The 25,924-nt window shown below is 37.9% G+C and overlaps 2 protein-coding genes across 5 annotated transcripts; one reads left to right on the top strand and one right to left on the bottom strand.

The window, feature by feature from the left end:
• The first annotated feature begins 1,605 nt into the window (after positions 1 to 1,605).
• nemp2 (nuclear envelope integral membrane protein 2) lies at positions 1,606 to 11,500 on the top strand. 2 transcript variants are annotated; one of them, XM_079619563.1, is made up of 9 exons: positions 1,606 to 1,829; positions 4,419 to 4,528; positions 4,695 to 4,926; positions 5,000 to 5,072; positions 5,531 to 5,624; positions 5,943 to 6,057; positions 8,428 to 8,653; positions 9,212 to 9,400; positions 9,612 to 11,500. In XM_079619563.1, exons 1-9 carry the CDS (start codon positions 1,739 to 1,741, stop codon positions 9,919 to 9,921), a joined length of 1,440 nt encoding a protein of 479 aa, XP_079475689.1. In that variant the 5' UTR covers positions 1,606 to 1,738; the 3' UTR covers positions 9,922 to 11,500. The 2 variants fall into 2 exon arrangements, with proteins under 2 accessions (XP_079475689.1, XP_079475690.1); XM_079619564.1 differs by having other exon boundaries at positions 1,628 to 2,516; positions 9,612 to 11,340.
• Positions 11,496 to 25,428, bottom strand: mfsd6b (major facilitator superfamily domain containing 6b). Of its 3 annotated transcripts, none has more exons than XR_013798440.1 (7): positions 24,832 to 25,114; positions 22,068 to 23,598; positions 16,697 to 16,794; positions 14,980 to 15,141; positions 14,015 to 14,113; positions 13,366 to 13,920; positions 11,496 to 12,370 (listed from the first exon to the last, which is right to left on the bottom strand). XR_013798440.1 is itself a non-coding variant. In XM_079619561.1 (7 exons), exons 2-7 carry the CDS (start codon positions 23,594 to 23,596, stop codon positions 12,110 to 12,112), a joined length of 2,427 nt encoding a protein of 808 aa, XP_079475687.1. In that variant the 5' UTR covers positions 23,597 to 23,598; positions 24,832 to 25,428; the 3' UTR covers positions 11,496 to 12,109. The 3 variants fall into 3 exon arrangements, 2 of the variants coding, with proteins under 2 accessions (XP_079475687.1, XP_079475688.1); XM_079619561.1 differs by having other exon boundaries at positions 13,643 to 13,920; positions 24,832 to 25,428; XM_079619562.1 differs by having other exon boundaries at positions 13,635 to 13,920; positions 24,832 to 25,123.
• Between the last annotated feature and the right edge of the window lie 496 nt (positions 25,429 to 25,924).

Below are 25,924 nucleotides of genomic sequence, written 5' to 3' on the forward strand. Positions count from 1 at the left end.
AACTTGAGAGCGAGTAAATGATGACAGAATTTTCATTTTTGGGTGAACTATAGGCTATCTTTAATATTCTGAACCTGTGTCATGCAATGGTCTTTTTTTTTTTTTTTTTATGTGAGGAATAGTCCACGTTATGACCAAAAGTATAGACTACATGTCAATTTCTTAAATATTTTTGGATCACAGTCATGGCCACTTTGAACTGTCATTGGACGCAAAAGACTAAGAGCGGCATGAACATTTTTCAAATAATCTCCTTTCGTGCTCCATAGAACATATACCAATGCACGCTTTGAAAAACACAAGAATGAGTAAATAATGACATAATTTCCATCTTTCATCAATGTAAATTATTGCCAAATTTGCATCTTATTTACAAATTTCTCTTATTATTCTGATCTGAGCCAGTGTCGTGCAATGGTCATGAAACCAGATGAGTTCTGTTAAGGCCCTTGCTCTGCATCAAAAACGGGACTTTCTGTACCTTAACAAAAACCACAAAGCCTTCCTCTACACAACTTTTTTTTCTTTATACTTTCCCCTGTGGGACATAACCTTGTAACTGTCTGCTACAGCAACTGAAGATAAACCTAATTGGAGCTTGTTGAGTGCAAGGAGCAAAAATGCAGCAAAACTTTAAAAATGTGTAATTTAAAAGGTTGATGGTGAAAAGAAATGCACTCTTTCATGGGGAATGAGGTTAGAATCCTTCCTAGAAACCAAAATGACAGCATCTGCATTAGTCAGATGCTTGCTGACTCCATGCAAGCGTAAGTGACAGTGGGTCTGAGCCTGGCGTGGGAGTGCCTGTCAGGAAAAGCCGCTGTTGTCTCTGCATCCTAGAGAAATGAGAAAGCAGCCGCCTGCTGTGTCTACGCCCACCACAAAAATCCCCCTTCCATTTCAAAGGGCGAAGACTGCACAGAGATGACATTTTCATCTGGTCTCCTCTAGATTTTGGTTTAACGTTTTTCTTCCCACCGCTTATCTTTGCGTTTTCTACAAAACTGCATTTGCAGGACTAGACATTTTAAGAGTGCATGCTTTATATTGCTGATAGACAGTGGGTTTTCCACGTTCTTAGCTAGATTGTAACGGTAATTAAATTTCCACCAATTTTTCTATGCATTAGACCTGAGAAACATAGGCTATATTTACAATATTTACATTTAAAATGTGTTTATTTATTAAATGATAACCGTACTTGCTGAATTTAACATGCAATGTGAGGAGTTTTTTTTATTATTTTTTTTATAAAAAAACATATTTGTTAATTTAAATAATGTTGAAAACACACACACCTCTCTCTCTCTCTCTCTCTCTCTCTCTCTCTCAAATGTCAAACTATATTAAGCTACTTTAATACAATAAAAATAGTAGGCTACATAAGTGTAACACTGGTGTTTACTTTCAAACCTTTGACATGACTAAGACATGACTAATCGAACACTAAACTCCCAAATGGATTTATTAAAAAGAATCCATTAAGAACATGAAATGTGCTCTTTGTGTATACAACGACGTGTTTCTTTTATAAATAGAAAATTAAAGTCCCTATACTTGATGAATGAGTAAATAAACCTATCATCCACTCTGAAACGGTTAGTCTGGTCTGGGTTACACGAATACCACCGAATTTGAAACCGAAAACATTAGCTTAGCTCATGTTAGCTTACCGGATTAAATCATTAACCTGCTGTGTCTGTCAAATCCATCCATTTAACACAACACTCCACAAAACATGGGAAAGTTAGCTGCTTTTATACCCGTTTTAACTCTATTTTGTGCTTACTGGCAAAGTGCAGAGGGAAACAGAGGATATTCATATGCAGGTAACGTGCTAATGTTAAATAACTTGAGACGTGCTAAACAAACAGCGGCATGCACGAACATCACTAACGTTACAAAACTATTAACATTACATTGTAATTGTAACTAACTTATTGGATTTTGAATGTGATAAAACCCCAGAACACAGCTAAACCACTCTTTATATATCGTGAGCTGGACACAAATGCTGTGTGTCAAAATGGTGAGCTCTGTTGCTTAAAGTTTTTACTATGTAAGATATTTCAGCATCCCTTAAACAATAATCAAATTGTTTGTTTATTAACTGGTTTGTCTGCATGCCTCTGTAACCTGGGTCCTTCTAACCTGTTCTTATCTTATCTTGCCTAAAGGCACCATGAAATCTAACTAGACAATTCTTATTTTTATGAAATATAACAGTATGAGTTATAAATTATTTATCCATACAAATCTTTTTTCTTTTTTAATTTATGTGCCCTTGTAATCTTTAATCAAAATAACTTCCCCTCCCTCTTTTTTTTTGTGTTTTTATTTTTTTTAACTTCCACCCACATATCCTCTCTGATGACGTGTTTACTGGCGCGAGGGCGGGACAACCTGTCACTCACATCACATGAGATCGCAACAATAGCAAACCACAATACTAGATGGACTGATGCCTTGTCCAAATACCCACACTTGTGGTCTTGACCACTTGAAAGCACCAGGAAGTAAGTGCGCAAGACTGTCCCATGTCTTAAAAATGCCAAAGTGCAGTGCCCTTAAAGGGATAGTTCACCCAAAAATGAAAATTATGTCAGTATTACTCACCCTCATGTTGTTCCAACCCCGTAAGACTTTCGTTCATCTTCGTAACACAAATTAAGATATTTTTGATGGAATCTGAGAGCTGTCTCACTCCTCCATAGGCTTCTTAAGGGATTCAAACTTGCCGGCCCATAAAGTTATTTTAAAGACATCGTTAAAATAGTCCAAGTGACTACAGTGGCTCAACCATATGTTTATCAAGCGACAAGAATACTTTTTGTGCGCGGAAAACAAACAAAAATAACGACTTTATTCCACTATTCATTATATTCTCCGTGGGCCTGAGTGTGTTTACGTAGTATATCTGTGCAGAGCGTCTGGGTTGCACGTCACCACGTAGGTTCACTATTGGCCGACGCTGGTCATGTGTGTGACGTACAACACAGAAGCGCTGCGCAGTTATACTATGTAAACACACACTTGCAGTCTTTACGCCTACTTGAACGCTTGGGCCTAATAGAGGAAATACGTCATGCAAGTAGACAAGTGGTCAAGTGCAAAGATCACAAGTGTGGGTATTTGGACAAGGCAAAAATCGAGAAGCTGCTCACTGCAGAGCAAATGGGTGAAGCTTACGTCTAGCTCCCCCATAGACGTCCAGTGAGGACTAGCGAATGTAATTTGGGCCTAATGTGTGGAGCTAGAATATCCAACCACACCCTAACCCTACTCACAACTCTATTGCTCCACCACATTAGACGTCCAGAGAGGTGGAGCTGGATGTCATTTGACGCTGCAGTGAGCACCACTTGACAAATCAAGTCCCGTCCTACATTTTTTCTTGTTTGAGAAGCCATTACACTTGATGTACATCAAAATAGTGAAGAAAAGACTGTCGCAGCTTCCATACTGACTTTAAGAAGGTGATATTTGATATTTTTTATATTAGGGTTTATTCGGAACAAATTCTGTTGTTCTCACTCAGTGTCGTGCTAGTTACAGATACTCATGAAATACACATGTTCAAATACACGATATTGCTTGTAAACACCAAGAAAAAAATAGTTTGAATATGATTTGTTAATCTAATTGTAATATTTTCATCACCAGATTATATAAAAGTGTTTTTGCAGATTTCCCAAAATATACGTTTTGATGCGACTTTTACAGTTGACTGTCAGACAGTAGCAACACATGATCTTAAATAACTCAAGAACTGAATATTCGAAGAACTAAATAAATAATATTTATAAATAATATATAATAAAATAACAGTAACAAACATGCATTCATTGCCAAATATTTTTTCTCTTTCTTTCTGTCTTTTTTTAACATTGCAAAAAACAAACAAGTGGTGGTTATACTACTATATGGTAAATGGGCTTATGATGGTCATTTTTCTCATCATGGTCAAGTCAGGGATTTGAACCCCATTGACCTAATAACATTTATTTGAAGCACCCCCTAAATTTTTTTTTATCATTATTTCAATAATTTTACAAAACATTTGTATGTTCATGGTTCTTTGATGGTGGTCACGTGAGGTGCAAGTAAACAAATTATATATTTCATCCTTTTTAGTAAGTGCTTGATTTTGATATGTCCATTTATAAATGACAAGCAAGTAATACTGCTGGATAGAAGCAACCACACATGAACATGTCAGGTTTTTGGAAAGTGAGGATTCTGCAGTTGCATTAGTGCAGTGATTAGGATGAATTTAGTCTGTGGGCAGAAGCTTGTAGTCTGTGTTCTTTTCTGGGACGCTTCTGTACTGTTTTAGACATAGAGAGGAAGAAAATGGATGGCGGGGATCGTTAAATTAAAGCAGAGGAGTAATTCTGATCCTTTCCCGATTCTGACAGATTGCACCCATGTGAAAGGAGACAGTGCCCACGAGTATTCTGGGAGTCGATGCTTCTGTTACAGCTCTGGTACAGTAATCAAATGGAAGGACATCTGTTCCACCTTCAAGGTAATGTATTACATCCTTCTGTGGCTGTGCTATTATTTACTCTTCCTGCAGTGTTTTTTAAAATTCATTTTATTGGAATGACATGAGGTTGAGTAAATAATGACAAAAAAAATGTGTGTTAACTCTCACTTTAAATTGAATACTGACAAGACGCATGGGTTCACAGGTAAATGTGACCAGTGATGAGGACGTCTTTGTCGTGTTCCCGATAGAGACACGAAATTGCCACCATCCGGATAATCTTCTCACTGTTACTAACTGCTTTGTTGAGCACTATTGGCCATCCACTATCCAAAGAGAGAAGTCTTTGGACATTCCTCTGGTTGATGAAGATGTCTGCTTCATGACCAAATCGGCTAGAAGCAATACCGTGTACACACTACATGTCTCCAAAAAAGGTGAGCATCACACACCTTATTCTCATACTGAGTACTTGGGTACTGAATCATGATGGTTTATTTTATATTACAGGGTTAAATGGATTGTGCCTTCTGCTTTTTGTGTGTGGGTTGGCACTGTTTTTTAGAGCGGGAAACATATGCAGGTAAGTGGCAATTTAGCTCTAGTTTAGATGTTCTCATCTATTGAAAATCTCCAGTAGAACGTCAGATTTAATTCTGATCAAGTTTTTTTTTTGGCAAACCTTGAAAATAAATTACACAACGCTTGTCTTTGTAACTTAACCATGAATAAGATAAAAACATTTAAAGAAATGAAAATGATATCACTGTGGAACCAAAAAAATATTTTTTTTGAAAAATCTTTATGCAAATCTTTTCCATGTAATGGTAGTTCATAGTGGCCACATCCATCATGCTTCAAAAAACAGTAAAAGCATGATAAAAGTGGTCAGTGCAACTTGTGTGTTCTAGTCTTCTGAAGCCATACAGTAGCTTTGGTGAAGAACAGAAAGAAAATAGTTTAGATTTTGATCAACATAAGGGAGAGTAAATAACGACTGATTGAAATGTATTAATCTGTCCCAATCTTCATGGTTTCCAGGAGCTCACTGTTTTTCTACACAGCCGGAGTTTCATTGGGACTCATCGCCATATTTGTCCTCCTGACACTTATCCTCCGAAACTTCATACCAAAGGTGTGCAATGCTTCTGTCACAATATCACGATCATAATACACACTATCACATGTTTCCTCACCAATCAAACATGTTGGATGAGTAGTATGAGTTTAAGCCTGTCAATGTTGGCATTGTCTCTGCTGATGAGATTAAAGATAAAGGGAGGTGGAGACTCACTCCTCTACACATACAGCCGCCGGCATGTACATCATTGTAAGGTTTTATGTATGAATCAGGGTTGTGCAATCAATTACAGATTGATTGACAGCTTGCAGGTTTGGGATAGGTCAGAAGGTTAAGCACATTCACTAAGGCTCTGCTTTCCCCCCCCCCCAGCGAGGGCTGTTCCTGGTATTGTTGGGTGCTGGCTCCAGTCTGTCCTACATCGGGATCCAGAGGCTGTTAAGTGAATGGGATGACATTGTGACTGAGCACGGGATAGAATTACTGGGTAACTAGGCAACCTTTTCTCTGTTACAACCCATCTTGCCCTGTTTTCCTTTGCAATCATCTCATCAGCCAATTAGATCAGACAGTAAGCCTTCGCTAATGTTAATAAATGGTCTTTCAAATGTACCTTTTGTGCAGTTTTGCGTGTCAGTCGAATGCCTCTTGTTGTCTCTTAATTTTCTTGCCGTGTTCTTTATACAATAGAATAATTACTGTACATGTCATTTAGACAGTGGATTATCCTTCTACACACTCTCGCTGAATATTTCATCAGCTGAAGCGCACATGCCTGAATCACATAGTAACAGTCTAGAGCAGATTGAGATTCACCTTTTGTATCGTATATCTTGGCTCCGTTAGTGTTATAATATGAGGGCCAAGTATTTTGAATGCTGAAATGACTGCCTCTTGACTGCTCAATAGATTCTATTCTCTGCCAAATCAATTTCCCTCTTCAAGCACTCGCAGTATGTAAATGCATCAGTGTTTTTGAATGCGAGAACTACAGGCACATTAAGATTAAGGGAAAGAAGCTGCCGTGCTGCTGGAACATTGATTTCTATGCCTAAAACAAAAAGGCTCTGGGAGGATTACAGCCCGAGTGTGTGTCTGTTTTCTGGCTCTTTTATTTCCTTTCTGATTTTTTCCTTATTCTTTGTTTTCACAGGTATAGGGTACTGTAACATGAAAAGAATAGTTCACTCAAAAATTAGCATTTTGTCATTTTACTCAACATCTTGTTGTTCCGAACCCATGACTTTGTTTTTTTTTCATGATTCCATACAATGAAAGTGAATGGGTATTGGGTTTGTCAAGCTCCAGAAAAATCGTACAAATTGTCCAAATGATTCGTACACTACAGTCCATGTCTTGAAACCATGCAAACACTTTGTGAGGAACTAAATTTGTTATTTATGGATAAATCATTGGCGCATTGACACAATTTGTCTACATTTTCCCCAAACCCTGTTATTTTAGGGTTTAACTGATTCATTTTTGAGCTTTAGTTGAAGGGATTGTTGGTATATAATGTCTTGAACTTCACTTAAAGTTTTCGTATAGTTTGAGAAGACTTGGAAAGAAATAGTCATATAGACTATTTTTTAATCATGCTTTATTTTGTTCTTTTTGGAGCTTAACAGATCCAGTCCACATCCACTATCATTATCTAGAAAATAAGGATAGTTTTCAAGAACCTTTTGTTTTTTAATAATAAAAAAAAGTCTACTACATCATCACAAAAGTCACTACACTACCATACTTAAATTAATATAAATTAATACTTTTATTCAGCAGGCATGCATCAAAAGTAGCAGTAAAGAAATGTATAATGTTACAAACAAATGCTATTCTTTTAAACTCTTAATCATAGAATACTGAAATTATACAGGTTAAACTTGGAAAATTAGAATATCGCGCAAAAGTTATTTCAGTAATTCAACTTAAAAGGTGAAACTAATATATTATATAGACTCATTACATGCAAAGTGAGATATTTCAAGCCTTTATTTGTTATAATTTTTAGGATTATGGCTTACAGCCATGAAAACCTTTTCATAATATTCTAATTTTGAATATGGGGTTTTCATAAGCCATAATCATCAAAATTATAACAAATAAAGGTTTGAAATATCTCACTTTGCATGTAATGAGTCTATATAATATATTAGTTTCACATTTTAAGTTGAATTACTGAAATAAATTACCTTTAGCATGATATTCAAATTTTTCGCGTTTCACCTGTATATCACAGTTTTCACCCAAAAAATTTACTTTATTTTTTTATCAAATAAATTTGGTGGGGATACAAGGCTTCTTTAAAAAAAAAACATTACAAAATTGACTGACCCCAATGGTAGTGTAGGTTAGGAATCACTTTAGGCTGAGTAAATAGTAACTTTAGTAAATTAATAGAACCAGTATTGTTACATTATATTTCACCATTGTTCTTTTGTTTGTATGCTGGAGCATTCAGCAGTTTGTTGCAGCAGTAGCCCGTAATGTTTGCGTTCAGTGAGTGTAGGCAGATACACCACGACAACATCCACTGTTATCGATGCAAGTAAAGGCTTGCCTTCAAGGAATAATTTTCCCAAAAATGAATGAATGTCAAAAGATGTGATGTTGAGTTGTTTCAACGTGTATAGATCTATTGTGTGCTTTGTACGTATTATTACGGTTGGTTAATGGGCTGTTTATGAATGACTGGCAAGCTCAGGCAAGCTGCTTCTGTCCGATTCAGAATGGGCATGCTTTTTATTTTTAATGTTACTTTACATGCATAAAACGTACGCAAGAAGGTTGATTAATACCAAGCTAGACATTTAAAAATGATTTTATTATCATGTTCTTTTTTTCTCTTTGTCTGCAGTATATGTGCTCATATCAGGCTTATTTAGCTTCGCTGTATGCTACAAGCATGGCCCCATCACCAACAAACACACCCTCAACTTTATGACCTTGTGTATGCAAGTAGTAGGCATGGTGTTGCTTTACTATGGGATCACATTCCCCCCTGCCTACTACGTACTGATTGCTGTCCTGCTGTGCTTGAAGATTCTGCCCTTGGTCTGGAGCCTTCTGGTGGGGATTTGCAGGTAAGGAAAGCACACAAATAAAATGTATTTCCAACACTTTAGTTTTGGGTCCAATTCTCACTATTATTACCGGGAGTTGCCGATTATATTGGCTGTTCATTAGTACTTATAAAGCACATATTAATGCCTTATTCTGCATGACCATATTCTACATACCCAATACCTAAACCTTACCTTACTAACTATTAATGAACAGTAATTAGGAGTTTATTGAGGCAAAATTCGTAGTTAATAGTTAGTTAATAGTGAGAATTGGACCTTAATCTAAAGTGTGACTATAGTCCCCAGCCAAATAGGAAAGTTATTTCAAATGCAATGCCACTATTTCTTTACAGATACTCACATTTTTTTTTGTTTACCATCTTTGTATATTTGATATGTATTTGAAATCTATATATATATTTTTTTTTTACTTTGTGTGCACAATAATGTATGCTAATTTGGAGGTCAGGTTAAGTCTAGGATAGAAGGTGAAAGCTAATCATAAGATGAAATGAAGCTTTGAACAGGTGAGATATAAAATCCTAAATATTTGTATTTATGAACTTCTGCCTTCAGGCTCTTCTGCTCATTCATAAGCTTGTTCCGGAGGAAGAAACGGTCCACTGTCAGGCTACTGACCGAGGAGGAGTACAGAGAGCAGGGAGAGATCCACACCAGAGCCTCCCTGGATGAACTACGGGAGCACTGTAACAAGCCTGGCTTTCCTGCATGGGACACCGTGTTGAGGCTCAGGTCACCGCAAAAGTAATTAAACATCTCTAATCATCAAAACGAGCATGTTTGAAAGGGACATATAATGGTGAACAGGATTTTTGACATTCACAATACAAAGTTCCTTACTCAGTTTAATTCATGTTTTGTGAAACATTTGTGTAATTGTTTTAAATGTGGTGCAATTTTGCATGAAATGCTATATGACCCTTTAGTCCTAAACAGTTGTTGTCGTCTCTTTCAGGTTTGCAGAGTTTCTGCGCAATGGGAGCCACATCATTCAAGAGGAGCTCCAGAGTCACGAGAATCAGTACGGGCTTGGTGGGGCGTACTACGAGAACGTGCTCTTTAACAGCAGCTCCAGCGACACCCAGTCGCAGAGAGGAGACGCAGAGGACAGTAGCGAGGACGAGCTGGTGAGAAACAATCCTGCAACCCTAAATAATGTCCCCAGTCCTGCTGCTGTATACGCCCCAGCCGTCTGCCCATATCCCCCTGCCACCTACGCCCCTCAGCCAGAACCCATGGATCCAGAAGACCAGGATTTCTTTTGAAATTGTGCCGCAATCCGTAGGAAGACTGATTTTTATGTTCATTTTAAAAAGACTTTTTGAATTGCACAATATTGTTAGGAAGGAATGACTGTAAGGAACTTTAGTAGGTCCATGAGGATTTTAAAATAGTCGCTCTCTCTCATTTGTTTGTTTAAATGATCTCTTTTAGGCAGCGTGGGCTGTTACTATATTTTTTAAGCAGTTTGTATTCTCATACCCAAGTGATGCAGAGCTGGGAATAACACTGTATTGTACATACTGTATGTTAATAGCATGCGTGAATAGATGGCGACTGCTGCTCTCAGGTATATTATAAAATCATCAGGACATTATTGCAGTCGACTGCTCAAGAGAATGACTCCACACATACGGTATAACAGCATTGTGTAATTTTAAGGAGATAGTGCCCTCTAGTGTTAGTTAAAGAAACAGGTCACCTAAAAATGCTAATTCCTTTGTGGAAAACAAAAGAGGATGTTTAGCAGAATCTCCAAGTTGCTCTTGATCATATAGTTAAATTAAAAAGGAATATATGCTTTCCAAATTCTCCTAAACCAACATCAAAGTATCTACATTTCTTGTGCATTCTAAGTCTTCTGACGTCAATATGATAGTATATTGTAGTCATACTATAGCAGAATGGATTCTAATTGAATAACAACTTACATTTATATCTATTCCTCATACAAAGCTATTCCAGGGGCCGTTCAGCGTTTTCACACTATTTCTATCTAAATAGAAAGCTAGATTGACGTGCTTGACCTTGAGTCTCGTGTTTTTTGCAGTGTTGCATATGACACTTTAAAAACGTCTCGGGACCTTGCGTTTTTTAACCATTCCACTGCTCGCATTTGTAAATGCATTCTGTGTGGCCATTATGGAGCAATACACAATGTTTTTAGTGGATTTTCCAAAAAAATTCTATGTAAACGTGCTAGATGGACGTGTTTTACCCTTGCGCTCAGAACTTTTGATGGTCTTAACACACTCAAGAAAAACACTTTTTTTAAGGCGCATTTTTTGTTCCATTGCCATGCGTCTCCCGTCATTCACACAGAACACTTTTTTTTTTAAGACCAGCGTGGTTTTAAATTCGAAATTATGCCATCAAAAGATTCATGTTTATGTGGAATAATTTTATGGTCCTTTTTGGTATTTTTTTTTCCTCACAAAAATGAATACATCGCACAGAATTTATACAGATATTATATTTCAATGTTTCTGCATTCGCTCAAAATTATTTTTGCGTTCTCCCAAGTTCCCTCGCAAAAGGTTAGATTTTTTTGCTGGGGTAATAAATTAGTTTGACGAGCGAATTCAATGTTTCTCTGGTAGCAAAAAACGTTGAAAATATATTTTTCTATCACATTTAGGAGCTTTGTAGAATTGTAATTTTCTTTTAAAAGGAATCAACTCAAAGTAGATGGTCTGCATCCATGCATACAGGTGTAAATATCTACGTACTGCCATTTCATATTCTTTCCTTATTATTGAACTTTTATCTGAAGAATGTATGTTTTTATAAATATTTCACCATTACCATTGTATTTAATTAAAAAAGACACATGGCTAAATTCTCAACCAGAATATTGTATTGTCTCCATATGTAAACATTTCATGTATTTTTCATAGTAGAGGTCACTTATACAGAAATCTGCGAGGCAGATGGTTTCAGACACTGTGGCAAATCAATACCTTCAGATGGTACATATAACTATGCACTTGGTTTTAAGGATTACTGTATATATTTAACAGAAAAGAGCGTGGCTTTGACATTTTATACAGAGTAGATGTTTTTTAATTTGGTCACAAGTTATATGGAAGCACGATTAGCAAAATAATAATTTATACAGAGTGCCAAGCAACTATGCTTCACTATTGCAACATCAAGTGCCATGAATATTATGCTGAAGTTCCTCTGCTGTTGGATTATAACCATTAAACAATCAGTAATGTGCAGATCTCATCATAGGCATTGACCTTTAAGCACTCTGTACAAAGACTTGCAGGCCCTTTGCGGTTAAGGCAAGACATCAATTTTGGCAGTACAAAGCATATCGATCAAACCCCTTGATAATCTAAAATACCCGTCAGTCAACATAACATTTTTGGTCCAAAGACAACTGTCACCTTTTACACCCCATACCACTGTATGTCTCTAAATCATAAGGCTATATGCCAAAGAATTTCAGTCCATTGTTGATTTTGGTTGTGCTTTTGGGGGCAGCTGTTTGGAGTGTCCTGGCAAAGGAGTTGAGTTTTCTACTGGTTCTTTTCTCCCTGTGGATGGAGGCGGTTCTTCCACAGGAGGGACAGGATGTGTGTTTTGAGGAACAAATGCACAGGGAGCAGGTCCTTGGGAGGGATATTCTGCTGGACTCGATGTATTGGGTTGCGATGGTGTGGATTCATCAGCAGGTGGCGTCGCTGAGGTCTGCTCACTTGCCTCCTAAAAGAGGAGGACGTCATAAGATGAATAACAGCATGGAAAGGTTAAACATTTCAAAATAATAGACTGAGGTGAGGTACAATTTTAAACCGAGTTCTCTAGGATTAATAATATTAATACAATTTTTTGCTAGGGTGTTAATTTATTTTTAGTTAAATGTATTTTAGTATCCTTCATTTAGGATGCTTTACATTGTGGTATTTTCAAAATAATTAACATTTTCAATAATACTCAAATATTTTATATATATGGTTAAGGTTAAATTAAAGTGAATCGATGAAAATACTGTAATACCTGTTTTTATTTCATAAAAAATAAAGATTTATTATTGTGATGGATAAATACTTCACATTTTAAATTGTATATCTTTTGAGAATCTAGTTTTAAAGTAAAAAAACAAAACATTATTTTGAGGTGAAATATGATAGACACGTTATTGACATATTGTTTCGTGAGACTCACCAACCAAGCATTTGTTTGACTTCAAATAGGTACAGTATGAGTCACTGCTAATAAACATTGTGTACTTTCTTAGTAAACAAGCTAACTTCTTAGTTTAGCTCTTGTTTTTCAACAGCCACATGACAAATAAGTCACTTTTTTTATCTACATTGTGCCAAATGCAACAAAAACATACAGATGTCCACGTAACAAATAAACAGCATTTCCAGACTTTGAAGATTTGCTAAAAAAATACATAAGGCATTACAATAAAGCTTTGACATGTAAGATTCTCATGCAGAGAAGAGAGACTTGGACAAAAAGCAGTTGAAGCAAAGAAGCATATTTTAAGAATGGACATGAAACAAAACTGACAACAGAAAAACATTTATTTTTAAGTTACAGGCACAATGGTGTTAGTAAGACTCACATAAATGATCCAATAATACATAAAGAATGAAAGAGGAAATTCAGTAGTAGACTGACAGGACTGCATGCGGGTTTTTTGAGTGTGTAAAAAAAGTCAAAGTGCAAAGACAAAGATTTTTTCTCACCTTTCACCTGAGAAAATGACAGCATAAATGCAAAGAGAAAGAGTAAATAATTAAGTAAAAGGTATCAAACATAATTTGCCATCAGTTTGAATGTCTACATTTCTCCACATTGGTTTTCACAATAATTACATACCAAAAATCCAAGATGACAAATTAATACAGATATAAATAAGAAAATTAGCAAGAAAAGGTCATGAAAGAAATGTTATTAAACGGCGAGAATGAAACTTTCACCTCCTCGTGTCCACATCCCAAATCACAAAGGGTGCCGTCCTACCTGCGGGGCTTGACTTTCACCGAGGTTGTTATTCTTTGTTAAAGCCGCCATATCTCTGATCTGACAGAGAGCGAAAGCGATGGCGACCCAGGGGGAGGCAGACACCACCCAGGCCGGCTTGTTGGTATCTTCTAGCTCTTCCTGATGCCTGCTTTTCCAAAGAGGTGTCTTTGATTCGGGATTTGGCTGAGAGGCAGATTGGTTCTGCACCAAGTCAATAGTGGCGATAGGCACTGGGCTGGAGGGAACTGGGATGTTCTCAGCCAACATCGAGTCCTCTGTAAAGAGCACAAAGATGGTATCAATGAGCAGTTGCAGGTTTTACAGCAGCAAAACAACCTTTTTGTTGTAAAACGGCAGGAAGAAACATACTTTTATCCTCATTCTGACCTAACAGCCACTGTATCAGAGAGAAGATGAGTAACGTGACCAGAGAGGCCATTCCAAGGCCTCTGAAGGTTTCTGCAGCTCCTAAACAGGAAATTAGCAAGATGAAAAAGGAAGCTTGGGAGGAAACAAGCCTGATGCTGTCAGATATTGCAGTTATTCACACCGGAAATCACAACCTAAACATTTTCGTCTTCTTTTTGATCGATTTTATTTATATTCAGTGGGGTACAAATGTCTATAATATATATCTTTATTAAGTATGTACCATGTTTTTAAGAATAAACTGCTGTATAAAATCAGGCAAATTATATACGAACAAACCCTTCTGTTAAAAATTTCAGAATATAGATTTGATGTATACAAGAGCTGCTAAACTGGTTTAAAAACTAATTTTGAGAAAACAGCCTTTAAAATTATGCATTGTAATTGAAATCTACAGATGCAAATAGATAAAGTGCAAAAAAAATACAATCCTAAAATGTATTTTGGATGTCTTCTTTCCACTAGTCTGAAACAACACGTTATGAAAAGCCAAATAGCCTAAAATTGACCAGTGCTGGAAAAAACAATGTTTTTGCCAAACCAAAAATTCACTTTTACTACAGAGAGTATTGCCAAGTCCGTGGTTTTCCAGAAGAATTGGGCTACATTTAAGTTAAGTTGGTGCCATGGGTTGATTTCCACCAAGGAATGTACAATTTCGGCGCTCCAACACCACTTAAACACCCCCACCCCACATACAAATTCAGCGGAGAATTTGGCCCCCGAGGGAGAAATTTGCATTGGGCTATTTTCGATTGGGATAGTTTTGTTGTGCACACCTGGCAATCCTGACTGCAAGTCTGATTCTTTGTAACTGTGTCTAAAAGTACAATAGCATAAAAGCATGCATGAACATGTATGGTATGTCTGTGACGCCACATGGTCTTTGTTTGTTGATGTCATACCGAAAAAGTTGACAAAAACTCCTCCTAGCATGGCTCCACAGCCTCTCCCCAGTCCCAGGTGCAGACCCTGCAGGATCCCCTGAGCCGAGGTGCGCAGGGCTGGCGGGACAGCAGCGCTCAAATACGAGATGCATGCCGCCCACACTGATGCATGTGTCAAACCTGCACGACAGATTACCAGAAATAAACACGTGTGCATCCGCTTGAATAGATAAAACACACTATTCATGAGTTCGTTGTAATACATAATATGACCACAACAATAAGACAATATTTGCACTTGCTAAACCAAACCAATTTGAATAAAATAATAATGAAAAGCAGCTCTACACTAGTTTTAAATAATATGATTGTAATCTGCTTCAAGTGATCAATAAAAGTTAACCAGGAACCAACTATAAAATTTAGTTATTTTCACTGTAAATTTAACAAAAATGGTTAATAAATTAAATAATCATATGGTAATGCCTATTTTTGTATAATCTAATGGATTAACCTTACTGTACTTCATCATCATGTGTGATTATTTGATCACTCATTTGATAAATGCGAAAAAAATAAAAAATAAATAAAGACTGAAACCAGTAAAGCTAATTTTATAAAACAGTTATGACTTGAAATTCTGCCACAATTGAGAATTGATTGCTGTAAAATAAACTACATATAGCATAATTAAAATCAGCTGCATTATATATTATGGTGGCAAATTGTTTGCAACGGTAGACAACAGAACTTTGACTTGTTGTACCCATCAACGTCCTTCATTTTGTTTATTTTTTTTCCATCTTGGATTGAGCTCTCACTGTATTTTCATACTCCTCCTTTGTTCCTTCATAACTTACATGTGTATAAGCAGTCTACTGCTAGCAAGCTAACTATACGGTCTATAATGTCATGTTGCGCAGCCACAATTAAAGGGATGGTTCATTTCACCCAAAAATGAAAAGTCTGTCATCTTTTACTAACCCTCAAGTTTAGGGTGAACACAAAAGAAGATATTTTAAAGAATGTCGGTAACCAGACAGTTGATGGGCCCCATTGACTTTCATAGTAGGAAAAAAAATATATTATGGAAGTCTGGTTACCAACATTCTTCAAAATATCTTCTTTTGTGTTCAACAGAAGAAGAAAAAAAACATACAGCTTTGTAACAAACAACACGATGAGGGTGAGTAAATGATGAAAGAATTTTTATTTTTGGGTGAACTATCCCTTTAAAGTAAATGTCCGTTACACCCATGTGAGGTGGGAACAGGGCCGTCCTGTACAGTACGTCAAAAGTCAACATGTTTGCAAGATAATAGTGGCTAAAGCAGCTAAACAGGCTTTCAGAACCTGCTTCAGAAAGGACCTTACATTTTCCACTCACCACTGCGCTGAAAAAGCACTTAACAAAAAAGAGGAAGAGTTTATTCTTCCAAGAAATTATGTAAAAAAAAAATTGTATCAGTCAGAACAGAAGCACATTGCTTTCAGCTTTGAAACAAACAGCAATGTGTTTATTTCCCAAACTGTAACTGTGTGATTGCAACATTGTTTCTGATGTGAAATAAGGTGTCGGAAATACTGCAAAAACAGCTGAATCATGTCCTTAGATGAACTCGAGGTCAGCTGTGGTCACTCAAGAGCACAGCCGTCCAATCTAAACTCCGCTTCCTGTTTGATAATGCCACTGCAGCCACTCGGGCGACACATAAAAAAACACCTTATTTCTCACCTTGAAGCACCTCCATGGGTAAAACTATCCATGCATTCTCCAGGTAGGAGATATACAGATAGCGTGCAGTGTTGCAGGCCAGTCCGATATAGAGGACTCTAAAAAGAGAACGCGAACAGGAGACAGAAACACAATTATGTAATATACAAGCATGTCATATTTCCTTCGAACACACAAAACAATGCTTTTGTGTACAATGAAAATGTCACTCTGGGGGTGGCCAAACCCTTTGCTTTATAAAGCCTATTGTAGTTAAGGCTGGGTGTTGCATTTGCTGGTGATGTCAGTCTCTATTCTGACACCAGAATGAATGACTCACTCTGTCCTAAGGACGGGCTGTCTGGGAGTGTGACCACACCAGAATTCACCAGTGCTAATGTATGAACAGGAAAAACAACAACGTTACTGTAACTAATACCAGTTTAATTCGAATAATGTTTCCTGGAAAACAACTCTAATGAGACTGGAACTTTAAAAAAATACAAATAAAATGAAGCATCTCATTTCAGCTTTACTAGATTCACCAAGTGTCAAAAAAGCCCCATTCACACAGCACTTTGAACCCGGCAAATTGCCGGCAAATTGCCGGCAAATTGCCGGAACGCCTTCTGTGTGAACGCAAACACGACCCGGGTTTAATGCCGGGATCGATGCCGGGTTGGGGACCTAGTAACATTGCCGTGTTCAGACCCGGAACGCGCGCTGTGTGAACAAAAGCCAGGACAAATGCCGTAAGGGGTGTGTCGTAGTGATGATGCACGAGCCTTCGCAATGACGTAGTTATCGTGCGACTCTGTTACTCTGTTAGAAGAAAGTTTGTGTTCGTCATCGATACAAGAAAGAACGAAAAGATGTCTGCAAACTGGACTGAAGCAGAGACCCGAGAGCTCCTTGCAATCCGCGCCGAAGCTGAGATCGTTCGCCACCTTATACGTCACATCATAACGTCACGTGTCTATCCGGGACATACCCGGGTTGTGTGTGAACGCGCTCTCTGATTCCGGCAAATCACTGGCAGTGTGAATGAACCATTTTCAAACGAACCCGGGTCAAATCCCGGGTCACTTTATCCGTGTATTTTCCGGAATCTCTGTGTGAAAGGGGCTTTATTGTCAGACTCAGCATGACATTAAAATACACCATCTAATTTCTAAACGCATGTTATTGATCTTACTGTGAATGATTCATCCATATGATTCATTCATACGGGAGTACTTTTTAATCAAAATGTCATAACTTGATCTTCCAGTGCAACGACTGGTGACATACTGTATTGTTGAGCTTCTCCTAAAATTTTGTCAGCTTAAAGGGATAGTTCACACAAAAATGAACATTCATCATTTACTCACCCTCAGGTTGCTCCAAACTTTTATAAATTTCTTTCTTTTGCTTAACACAAAAGAAGATATTTTGAAGAATATGGGTCACCAAACAGTTGATGGGCCCCATTGACTTCCATAGTATGGAAAAAAATATACACTATGAAAGTCAATGGTTGGGTTACTGAAATTATTTTGTGTTCAGTAGAAATGGGTGAACTATCCCTTTAAACCCCACCCTTTTTACGATCGCCTGAGAGCTCGCATTCCCCCCCCCCCCCCCCCCCCCCTAAATCTTAAATCTTTCTTTTCCAATAATCTGTTTAACTCAGATGTACTGTACGTCACAATTTGGAAGGAATAATCTGTCTGTCGTGACTTAAAATAATGATTGTTTCCAAACAAGTTTCTCAAACACTCTCCCAGCTGGTCATTGGTTTAACAAATACATAGTCCCGCCTCAAACTCACACCATTGGTGGAGTCAGTATTGCTGTTGTCGGGCTGATCAGGAAACTCAAAAACAGCAATGATCTGCGCCACAGTGTTTACACATTTTGAATCAACCTACAAATGGCTTACTTATAGTTATGTGCATTTTAACTAAAAAAATATACACAAAAACCTTTAAACAGGAGATTTTTAACTTTTTTACTCCATGCAACTACATGCAAAAGCAGCTCTGGGAGATATTCATGCAAATGTTGACTCTACTAACTACACAGAACGTCTGCACACTGTGTTGGCTCTGCCACACCCTGTATGCCTTTAGAAAGCTTTAGAATTGATCTACAAAAGAAGCAAGCTCAGTGGATCAATGCTGGAAAGCCTAGACAATGTGTGATGGGGCTAATGGCAGGATAAAGTTACACGTCTCTCCGCAGGCATGACTGAAAATAGGCCACTTAACAAAGGCTACAGAGACTAAACACATGGATGAACAAAACATCTTTGCCTCCATATGAAGATTAGCTTTTCTGGATTTGAGACTTTTTTTTAAAAACACAAAACTAATTTTACTAATTTATCTATAAAAAAGTAAAAATGTAGCATTTTTTAAAAATAATTATTTAAAATAAATAAATATATTGTATAAAAAGTTATAGGCCTAGTTTCACAGACAGGGCTTAGATTAAGCCAGGATTAGACCTTAGTTCAATTAGGGCATTTAAGTAGCTTATAAAAGTGCATTAGAAAATACTGGTGTGCATCTTGAGACAAAACAATAGCACTTACATAAAAAAAGCAAGTTGATTTCACTTAAAACAGCTCAAACATGCATTTTAGGCCCTGTTTACGCGAGAACGCTCGCGGGTGAAAACGTAAAAATATTTTATCGGATGTGCCTTTCGTTTACACGGCGACAGCGTTTTTGGGGCTTAAAAACGCAAAAAAGTGAAACCACCCTCCAGAGTGGAAATCTTAAAAACGCTCCACCATCACGTTCCTATCTAAAGGGTAAAACGCAAAAGTCTGCTAGACAGTGAAGGCGTCACGTATGCGTTTACGTCACAGGCATGCGCCAGTACTAAAATAAGTACAATAAGTACAGTACAAACTAAAATATAGCATTAATTTCATTGAAAAATAAAAAATTCTGTCATTTTTGAGCGACACGGGAAGAGCACCGAGGGTTAAAGCAGCAGCTTTACCGTATTAAACATGAAATACTGTGTCAGCGTCTCATTCACTTTCAGTGCTTCACATTGCCACCTAGAGTGCACATTACATCGAATTTCACACACTTTTGCGTTACCATATGCACGCAGATTTCCCCCCCCATAATGCTCGTCTAAACGAAGAATAAAAAGTGATAACGCAACGCCACTTTTGCGTTTTCTCTTCAGATCGTTTCCGTGTAAGCATAGCCTTAGTCTGGGACAAGGCTTAAGCCTTGTCTGTGAACCCAGGGGAAAGTCACAATTGTGAGATATGAAATCAATCACATTGTAAAATATAAAGACACATAGTAGAGTCCAATTCCAAATTGTAAGATATAAAGTGACATTGAGATATATAAAAAGTTATGTGAGAGATATTTGACTGGTTTCACAGACAGGGCTTACTGTACTTGCAGTACTGCTTCTGCTATGATGACTTTATATTTATAAGTCATAGTAGAAGTAGTACTGCAAGTTTCACCGCCTCAGGTCCCGTACTTTAGATTTCATGACATTTTACAATCAAGTTGAAATAGTCAATAGAAGTAAGCCAGAAATCATTTAAAATTTTGTAGCTACAGTTCTGTTACACATCTAGTTTGCTACATGTGCTTCAGACACAAAATGTAGGCTAACAAATGTTCTCCATTCAACCCCGCCCCCCTCCCCAAACCAGTTCAGTGGAAATCCTGCCCTGCAGCTAATTTTATTGGTCAAGTTTACAGTGACGGGTAGGTTTAGGGATCAGTGTTTGGTGTAGGCAATCAGTACAGTGATTGACGCGACCAATGAAATCTTTAGAATTAGCTGCAGGGCAGGATTTCCACTAAACTTGATTGGAAAGAAAGAAAGAAAGAAAGAAAGAAAGAAAGAAAGAAAGAAAGAAAGAAAGAAAGAAAAGAAATCACGCACACCATCGTATCAAAAAAGGCTAGAGAGAAACAATAACCTTGTTGATTTGGCACTAAATAATTAGCTTTCCACAAAACATCTGTTGTTGACCAATATAACATCTCCATAAACTGGGAGGTGGTCACTGAAACCGTCTGATAATTTCTGTATTGCAAAACGTCTGGCAGAGATGCTGCCAAATGCTACCAGTTAACAACACCATTAATAATGCAAAGACTGAGCCACCAGTACAACTTCTTCAGCCATCTCTTAAGGCGATTCATCTTGTTCACTCTAAAGAACCGGTGCTCTTGGAAATGCCACACACATGAGAAATACCACAACGCAGATAGAGGATGTGAGCAGACCTTTCCATGTGCCTGTTTACCAGTGCCCCAAAATGCATGGTAAACATCCTGGAAAATGTCTGCATCTTGGATGTAGCCTACATTGTGTGCCCAAGCTAGGCAGTGCCCATTTTAGAGCTTAGCCAAAGTCAACAATAATTACTAAGACACATTTAAACAACCTTTGGACTTCTCATGTGTGTCTAATGTACACCTCTATGGGACAAATATACCAGTCTTTACGTGTGAAAAACAAGGTAAGGCATTTGCATCACTTTTGACCAGATGTGCTTGGTTGTGTTCTCATAAAATATTGAGCTACCAGTAACCATTGCACAAAGGCAGTACTTTGGCACAGATCCAAAATACATAAACTAAACCCACCATGCTAAAATAAATTGTTGCCTCTGCCCATACAAAGATTTGCTCAACACGAATCCCTGAGCACATATGGGTCTTTAACTTGTGAACATCAGAAGACTGTTATGGCATATCAAATGCAAAATAGATTGTTTAAAGAAAGACAAAAAAAAAATTCAAGTTTAGTAAAACACAAAACGTCCCATAATTTGAAGTACTAAAATTACACCTAGAAAAAAAAATAGAGTTAAACAGAATAAAATAAAGAACATAGTAAAGACTTAAATGTGGCTAAAAGTAGCAAGACACAACGACATAAAAGACGTCTGTCTAGTGCACGTTCACATAGAAAAAACATTAACAGCTGAGTGGAACATAAAAATGCTTTCTGGGTAAACCGGCTGTCTTATAACCTTAGTTTCCAACTCTATCAGGTAGCAGAATGTTGTCTGCACTTCCATTAGTGGCCGGTGCTCATTTGCATAAAAGTCAAAGTGTGCTCAATTGTCTGCTAAATTGCTCAAATGTCTACTCTCACTGAAACTGAATGACTTACGATTTCAACAAATTGCTGCAAGTGAATGCCCCAAAATACAGGAGCAACCTTGTCTGACCGCTAGCACTGAGATTAGAGACTGACTGGATGTACAAGTGGTAATTCTAGTTTGGCTAGAAGCCTGCTTTTAAACAAATCAAAAAGGTCTTCTGAGCAGTAGATTAACTTACAATACAAATGCCGCTATTAAGCTTAAAATGAATTCCATAGCCTATATTTTACACAAGTAGGTTCTCACCTGATGTGTCCAATGAGCTCAATGAGTTTGTGGCTGATGAAATAGGCACCCAGCTCAGATATGTGGCTGAGCACCGAGCAGATGCCGAAGAGTGTAGTGGTGCCCTTAAGGTCTTCCAGATGCCAGTAGAGGAAGGTGAACACGAAACCATAACCAAAGCCCATGAACCAGGCCACAAAGAGAACCGTACTGTAGCGGACGGCACAAATGATCCGGAAGAGATCTTTGAAGGGAAAAGGTTGTGGGTTGCTTTCAGGGCACACTGGCGAGTCATCTGAACTGGACTCTGGAGACGAGACCTCCTGAACGACTTGAGGTATTTCCACATCCTCATCTGACCTATAAACACTGTTGTCAAAGTGGAACTGCGTGGCCACAACCAGCGCTGAGCTCATCAGCACCCCAAAAACTATGAACGCAATTTGGTAATTCTTATAGTCGGGTAGAACACAACCCGAGCCCTGGATGAAGATTGTGATGTGTGTGTGGTCGATCCAAATGCCCACTGACAGCATAGCGATACCCCATCCCAGAGATCCCCACATCCTCTGAAGTCCATAACGGTCCCTATGTTGGCCCAAGTACTGAAGAGTGATAGTGTCCACAATGGTCACAGCTGGGGCACTGAAGAACTCGCCAATAATAATGACCAAGAGGATCAGGAGAAATATAGTATCTACTTGTTCCTTATTGAAAACTATTAAATACTCTTTGAGTTTGGCAGTGGTTGCTTGCGTTTCAATCGTCGAGGTAGATTTTGAAGTGACTGTTGAGGTACGGGGTAGCGCCGTGGTCGAGTTCGATAACACACTAATGCTGCCAGCATTCGCAGTGGGGTTTTCAGAGGGAGTGCTTGTAGTATTTACATCCGTACTTCGAATATATCTAGAGTGAGATCCGTATGCTGCTAATATTTGCTGAGAAAGTGAAGGAGCGGAGTACGTATCCTCGGTCAAGTATCTTCGCTGTCTAGTACGGTTACCAGCTTGTGTATAGTTCGTAAAATTGGTTGGCGGTGCAACAGTAGGGTCCTTACCGACACAGCTCATAGCTGCGGGCTTAACAAAGCCAATACCGCAGTTAAAGACCACCCAGCAGAGTACAGAAAACAGCAACACCGGCTTCCCTTTCTTGAAGCGGTCCGCCATTACGCCCCAGAATGGTGCACTGCAGAACTCTATGAAATAACGGATCCCAACCAGCAGGCCACTTTGGGTGGGTGTCATTCCCAGTTGCTTGTAGTATACTGCAAGGAGGGGGTGTAAAGAGCCATATGCGGAGTAAAAGAAGAAGTAGAAGACCTTGGAGATCAAGAGATGGTTGTCTATTCGCACACAGCACCTTTCAGTGCAGTCCATACTCTGTGATGTCTGAAGTGTTTCTGAGGGGGCAGGCGGTGCCGTTTGACTGCATGGTGTAGTGTTTGCCACCTGCCCCAGGGACAGAGTGTTAAAGGGTTCAGACAGGACATATTTCCTCTTCTGGTCCTCCTCATCATCTGTAAGGATGGCCACCCGATCACTCGCCATTTCTGTGTGATAAACATAAACCTTTGTTAAGGACATTGTGGATAAGGTCTTCATGTTGTAGCTTTAACTAGTGATTCTCAAATGGTGGGTCGCAACCATTTGGTCAAGGTTGGGCTGATGAGCATAGGTCATTTTGCTGGTAGATGTCATTACCTTGAAGAAGAGCCAAAAAGCATCTTTCTCCATTCACCGACACTGAAAAGATCCAGTGCATTCTGAATCTGATATACATTTTTGCTAGCAAAATGTTATTTGTAAATATTTCCCAGTATTATAGTAGATGTTTTTGCCAGGGATACATTTTTGGAGGGCCTTTAAAAGCATGATTTTGTTTCCTTGTCTGCTGCCTTTCAAATCATAGTTTACGATCACAGAGAGCTTGAGACAGATATGCCATCTGCCATTCAGCATTGTCCTAATTCATCATCATAATTGTGCATATTGTCATAACTGTGCACATTTGCACTTTTTTCACTGTTTGTTTATATTGTATATTTTTTGTGTAAGGGAGACTTGTAAAATAAGGATTTCATTGTGTGGTCAAAACCGTGGTGTTTGTGCATATGATAATAAATTGTATTTTACATTGTTATGTTGCATTTATGGGTCATGTGATTGGCTTAAATAGTTCTATATGCACATGCTAATAATTTGCATGCTGTTTATTTGGTTTATTATAGTAACATTATAACATTTCAATGTTTAGCCTAATATTAAAGTACAATATTGCTTACTTTTGTGCATTAATAATGTCAAACGAAGCAAGGAAGGAAAACTAATTACTAGGCCAATTAGAAGGCTACTATTCCCCACCCCCCACATTATTAAGTTGAATAAGAATGTAACACACCTTAATGAGTTTTTTGTCATAGATTGACCTCAAACAGAATAAATTCAGTAATTGCCCTTGATTATCAATAATAAAGAACATTAGGATCATTAAACACTACTATCTTGTGAACATATGTTGAATATCATACGTGTTAGTGAAACTACATTCTTAGGTATAAGTTGGAGATCATTGTTGTGAAAAAATTAGGCGCAGTCATCATCCTAAAACATAAATATCATATAGGCTACAGTATCACAATTAACTTCAAAGGGTGTAGTCCCTGTCTGAAACGTTAACAGTAACACACCGCTTTATTTTAACAATGTACAATACACAATCCGTAAATGTATGCCTTTACAAACACAACTGATTGACGGGTATGGCTATATACAAGCTCACTTACCCAGTTGTTGTGAGGAAGTTTCTGTTATTATTTCACCGTCTGGCGTTGAAGGAGGACGATCTCTTCATCAGACTGCTCTCCCCGTCCAACCATCATTTTATCACCATCCTGGATTTTTCCTGACTTTCTATGAACAATCTTTAAACAGCGATGTATCCCGTAGTAGAGCAGAGGAGCAGGTTTATTCTACACAGCCGTTTTTCCTCCGACCTGACGTCAATCTCTCACCTGCCTGCGATGTGCGCGTGCTCGTGGGACTGCCTTCATTTCCACTGATGTCATTAGCAACAGTGACACCCTATTTCATTTTTAATTGCTGATATTGTGTTTTAGATTTGAAGTTTTCCCGTCTCTGCCAATGAGAAGTTGTTATGCCTAGGATCAAGCATATGTTGATGATGTTTGGTTTTTTAATTAATCAAAATATACTCTATTGTCGTTTAATATGCTAGTTATCTTCTTGGGTTAAATTACTGCTGGATTAATAATGCATTTTTAATATTAAATACAATTTCTTAACATTAACTTTTTTTTCTGACTATACAGAGTAGCATTTTAGCTTTTTGACCGGCGAGCTCTTGCAATAATCTTTTATACACTGTCTATAATCCATCCAACTCTAGAGATTGTGATAAAACAGCGACATCTACAGGCGCACAATAAAGTTAAAATGGTCTGGCACAAAACAATGAGAGTCGAGATCTCTCTCTATGGCTCTGAACAGATCTAACCAGGGTGAATCAGATTCTTGCTTACAATTGCAAGAATCCACAATAATTTATATAACCAAGTCGAAAACAGTGATTAACAGCATAATTTGACTTAATATTCTGTTACAAAAGAAGAGCCAAACAAGCCTTTCTAGATCTCAAATGTGTGTTTGTTTAATCTGTTCATTTACAGTCAAGAACAAATTGATTCACATTAATGAATCAGACTTGAGCACTACATTTGAACCGAGTATGAAGAGTCGATTCAATTTGAATGAACGTATGAAATTACGTCAAAGTCCGTTACGTCCAATCAAACAAACGTAATTTGGCGCAAATTCTGTCACTAGAAGGATATGATACCAACTTCGAAACATCTTCGA

Source organism: Phoxinus phoxinus, assembly GCF_949152265.1.
Source record: "Phoxinus phoxinus genome assembly, chromosome: 7".
In the NCBI taxonomy this organism is placed as follows: Eukaryota; Metazoa; Chordata; class Actinopteri; order Cypriniformes; family Leuciscidae; genus Phoxinus; species Phoxinus phoxinus.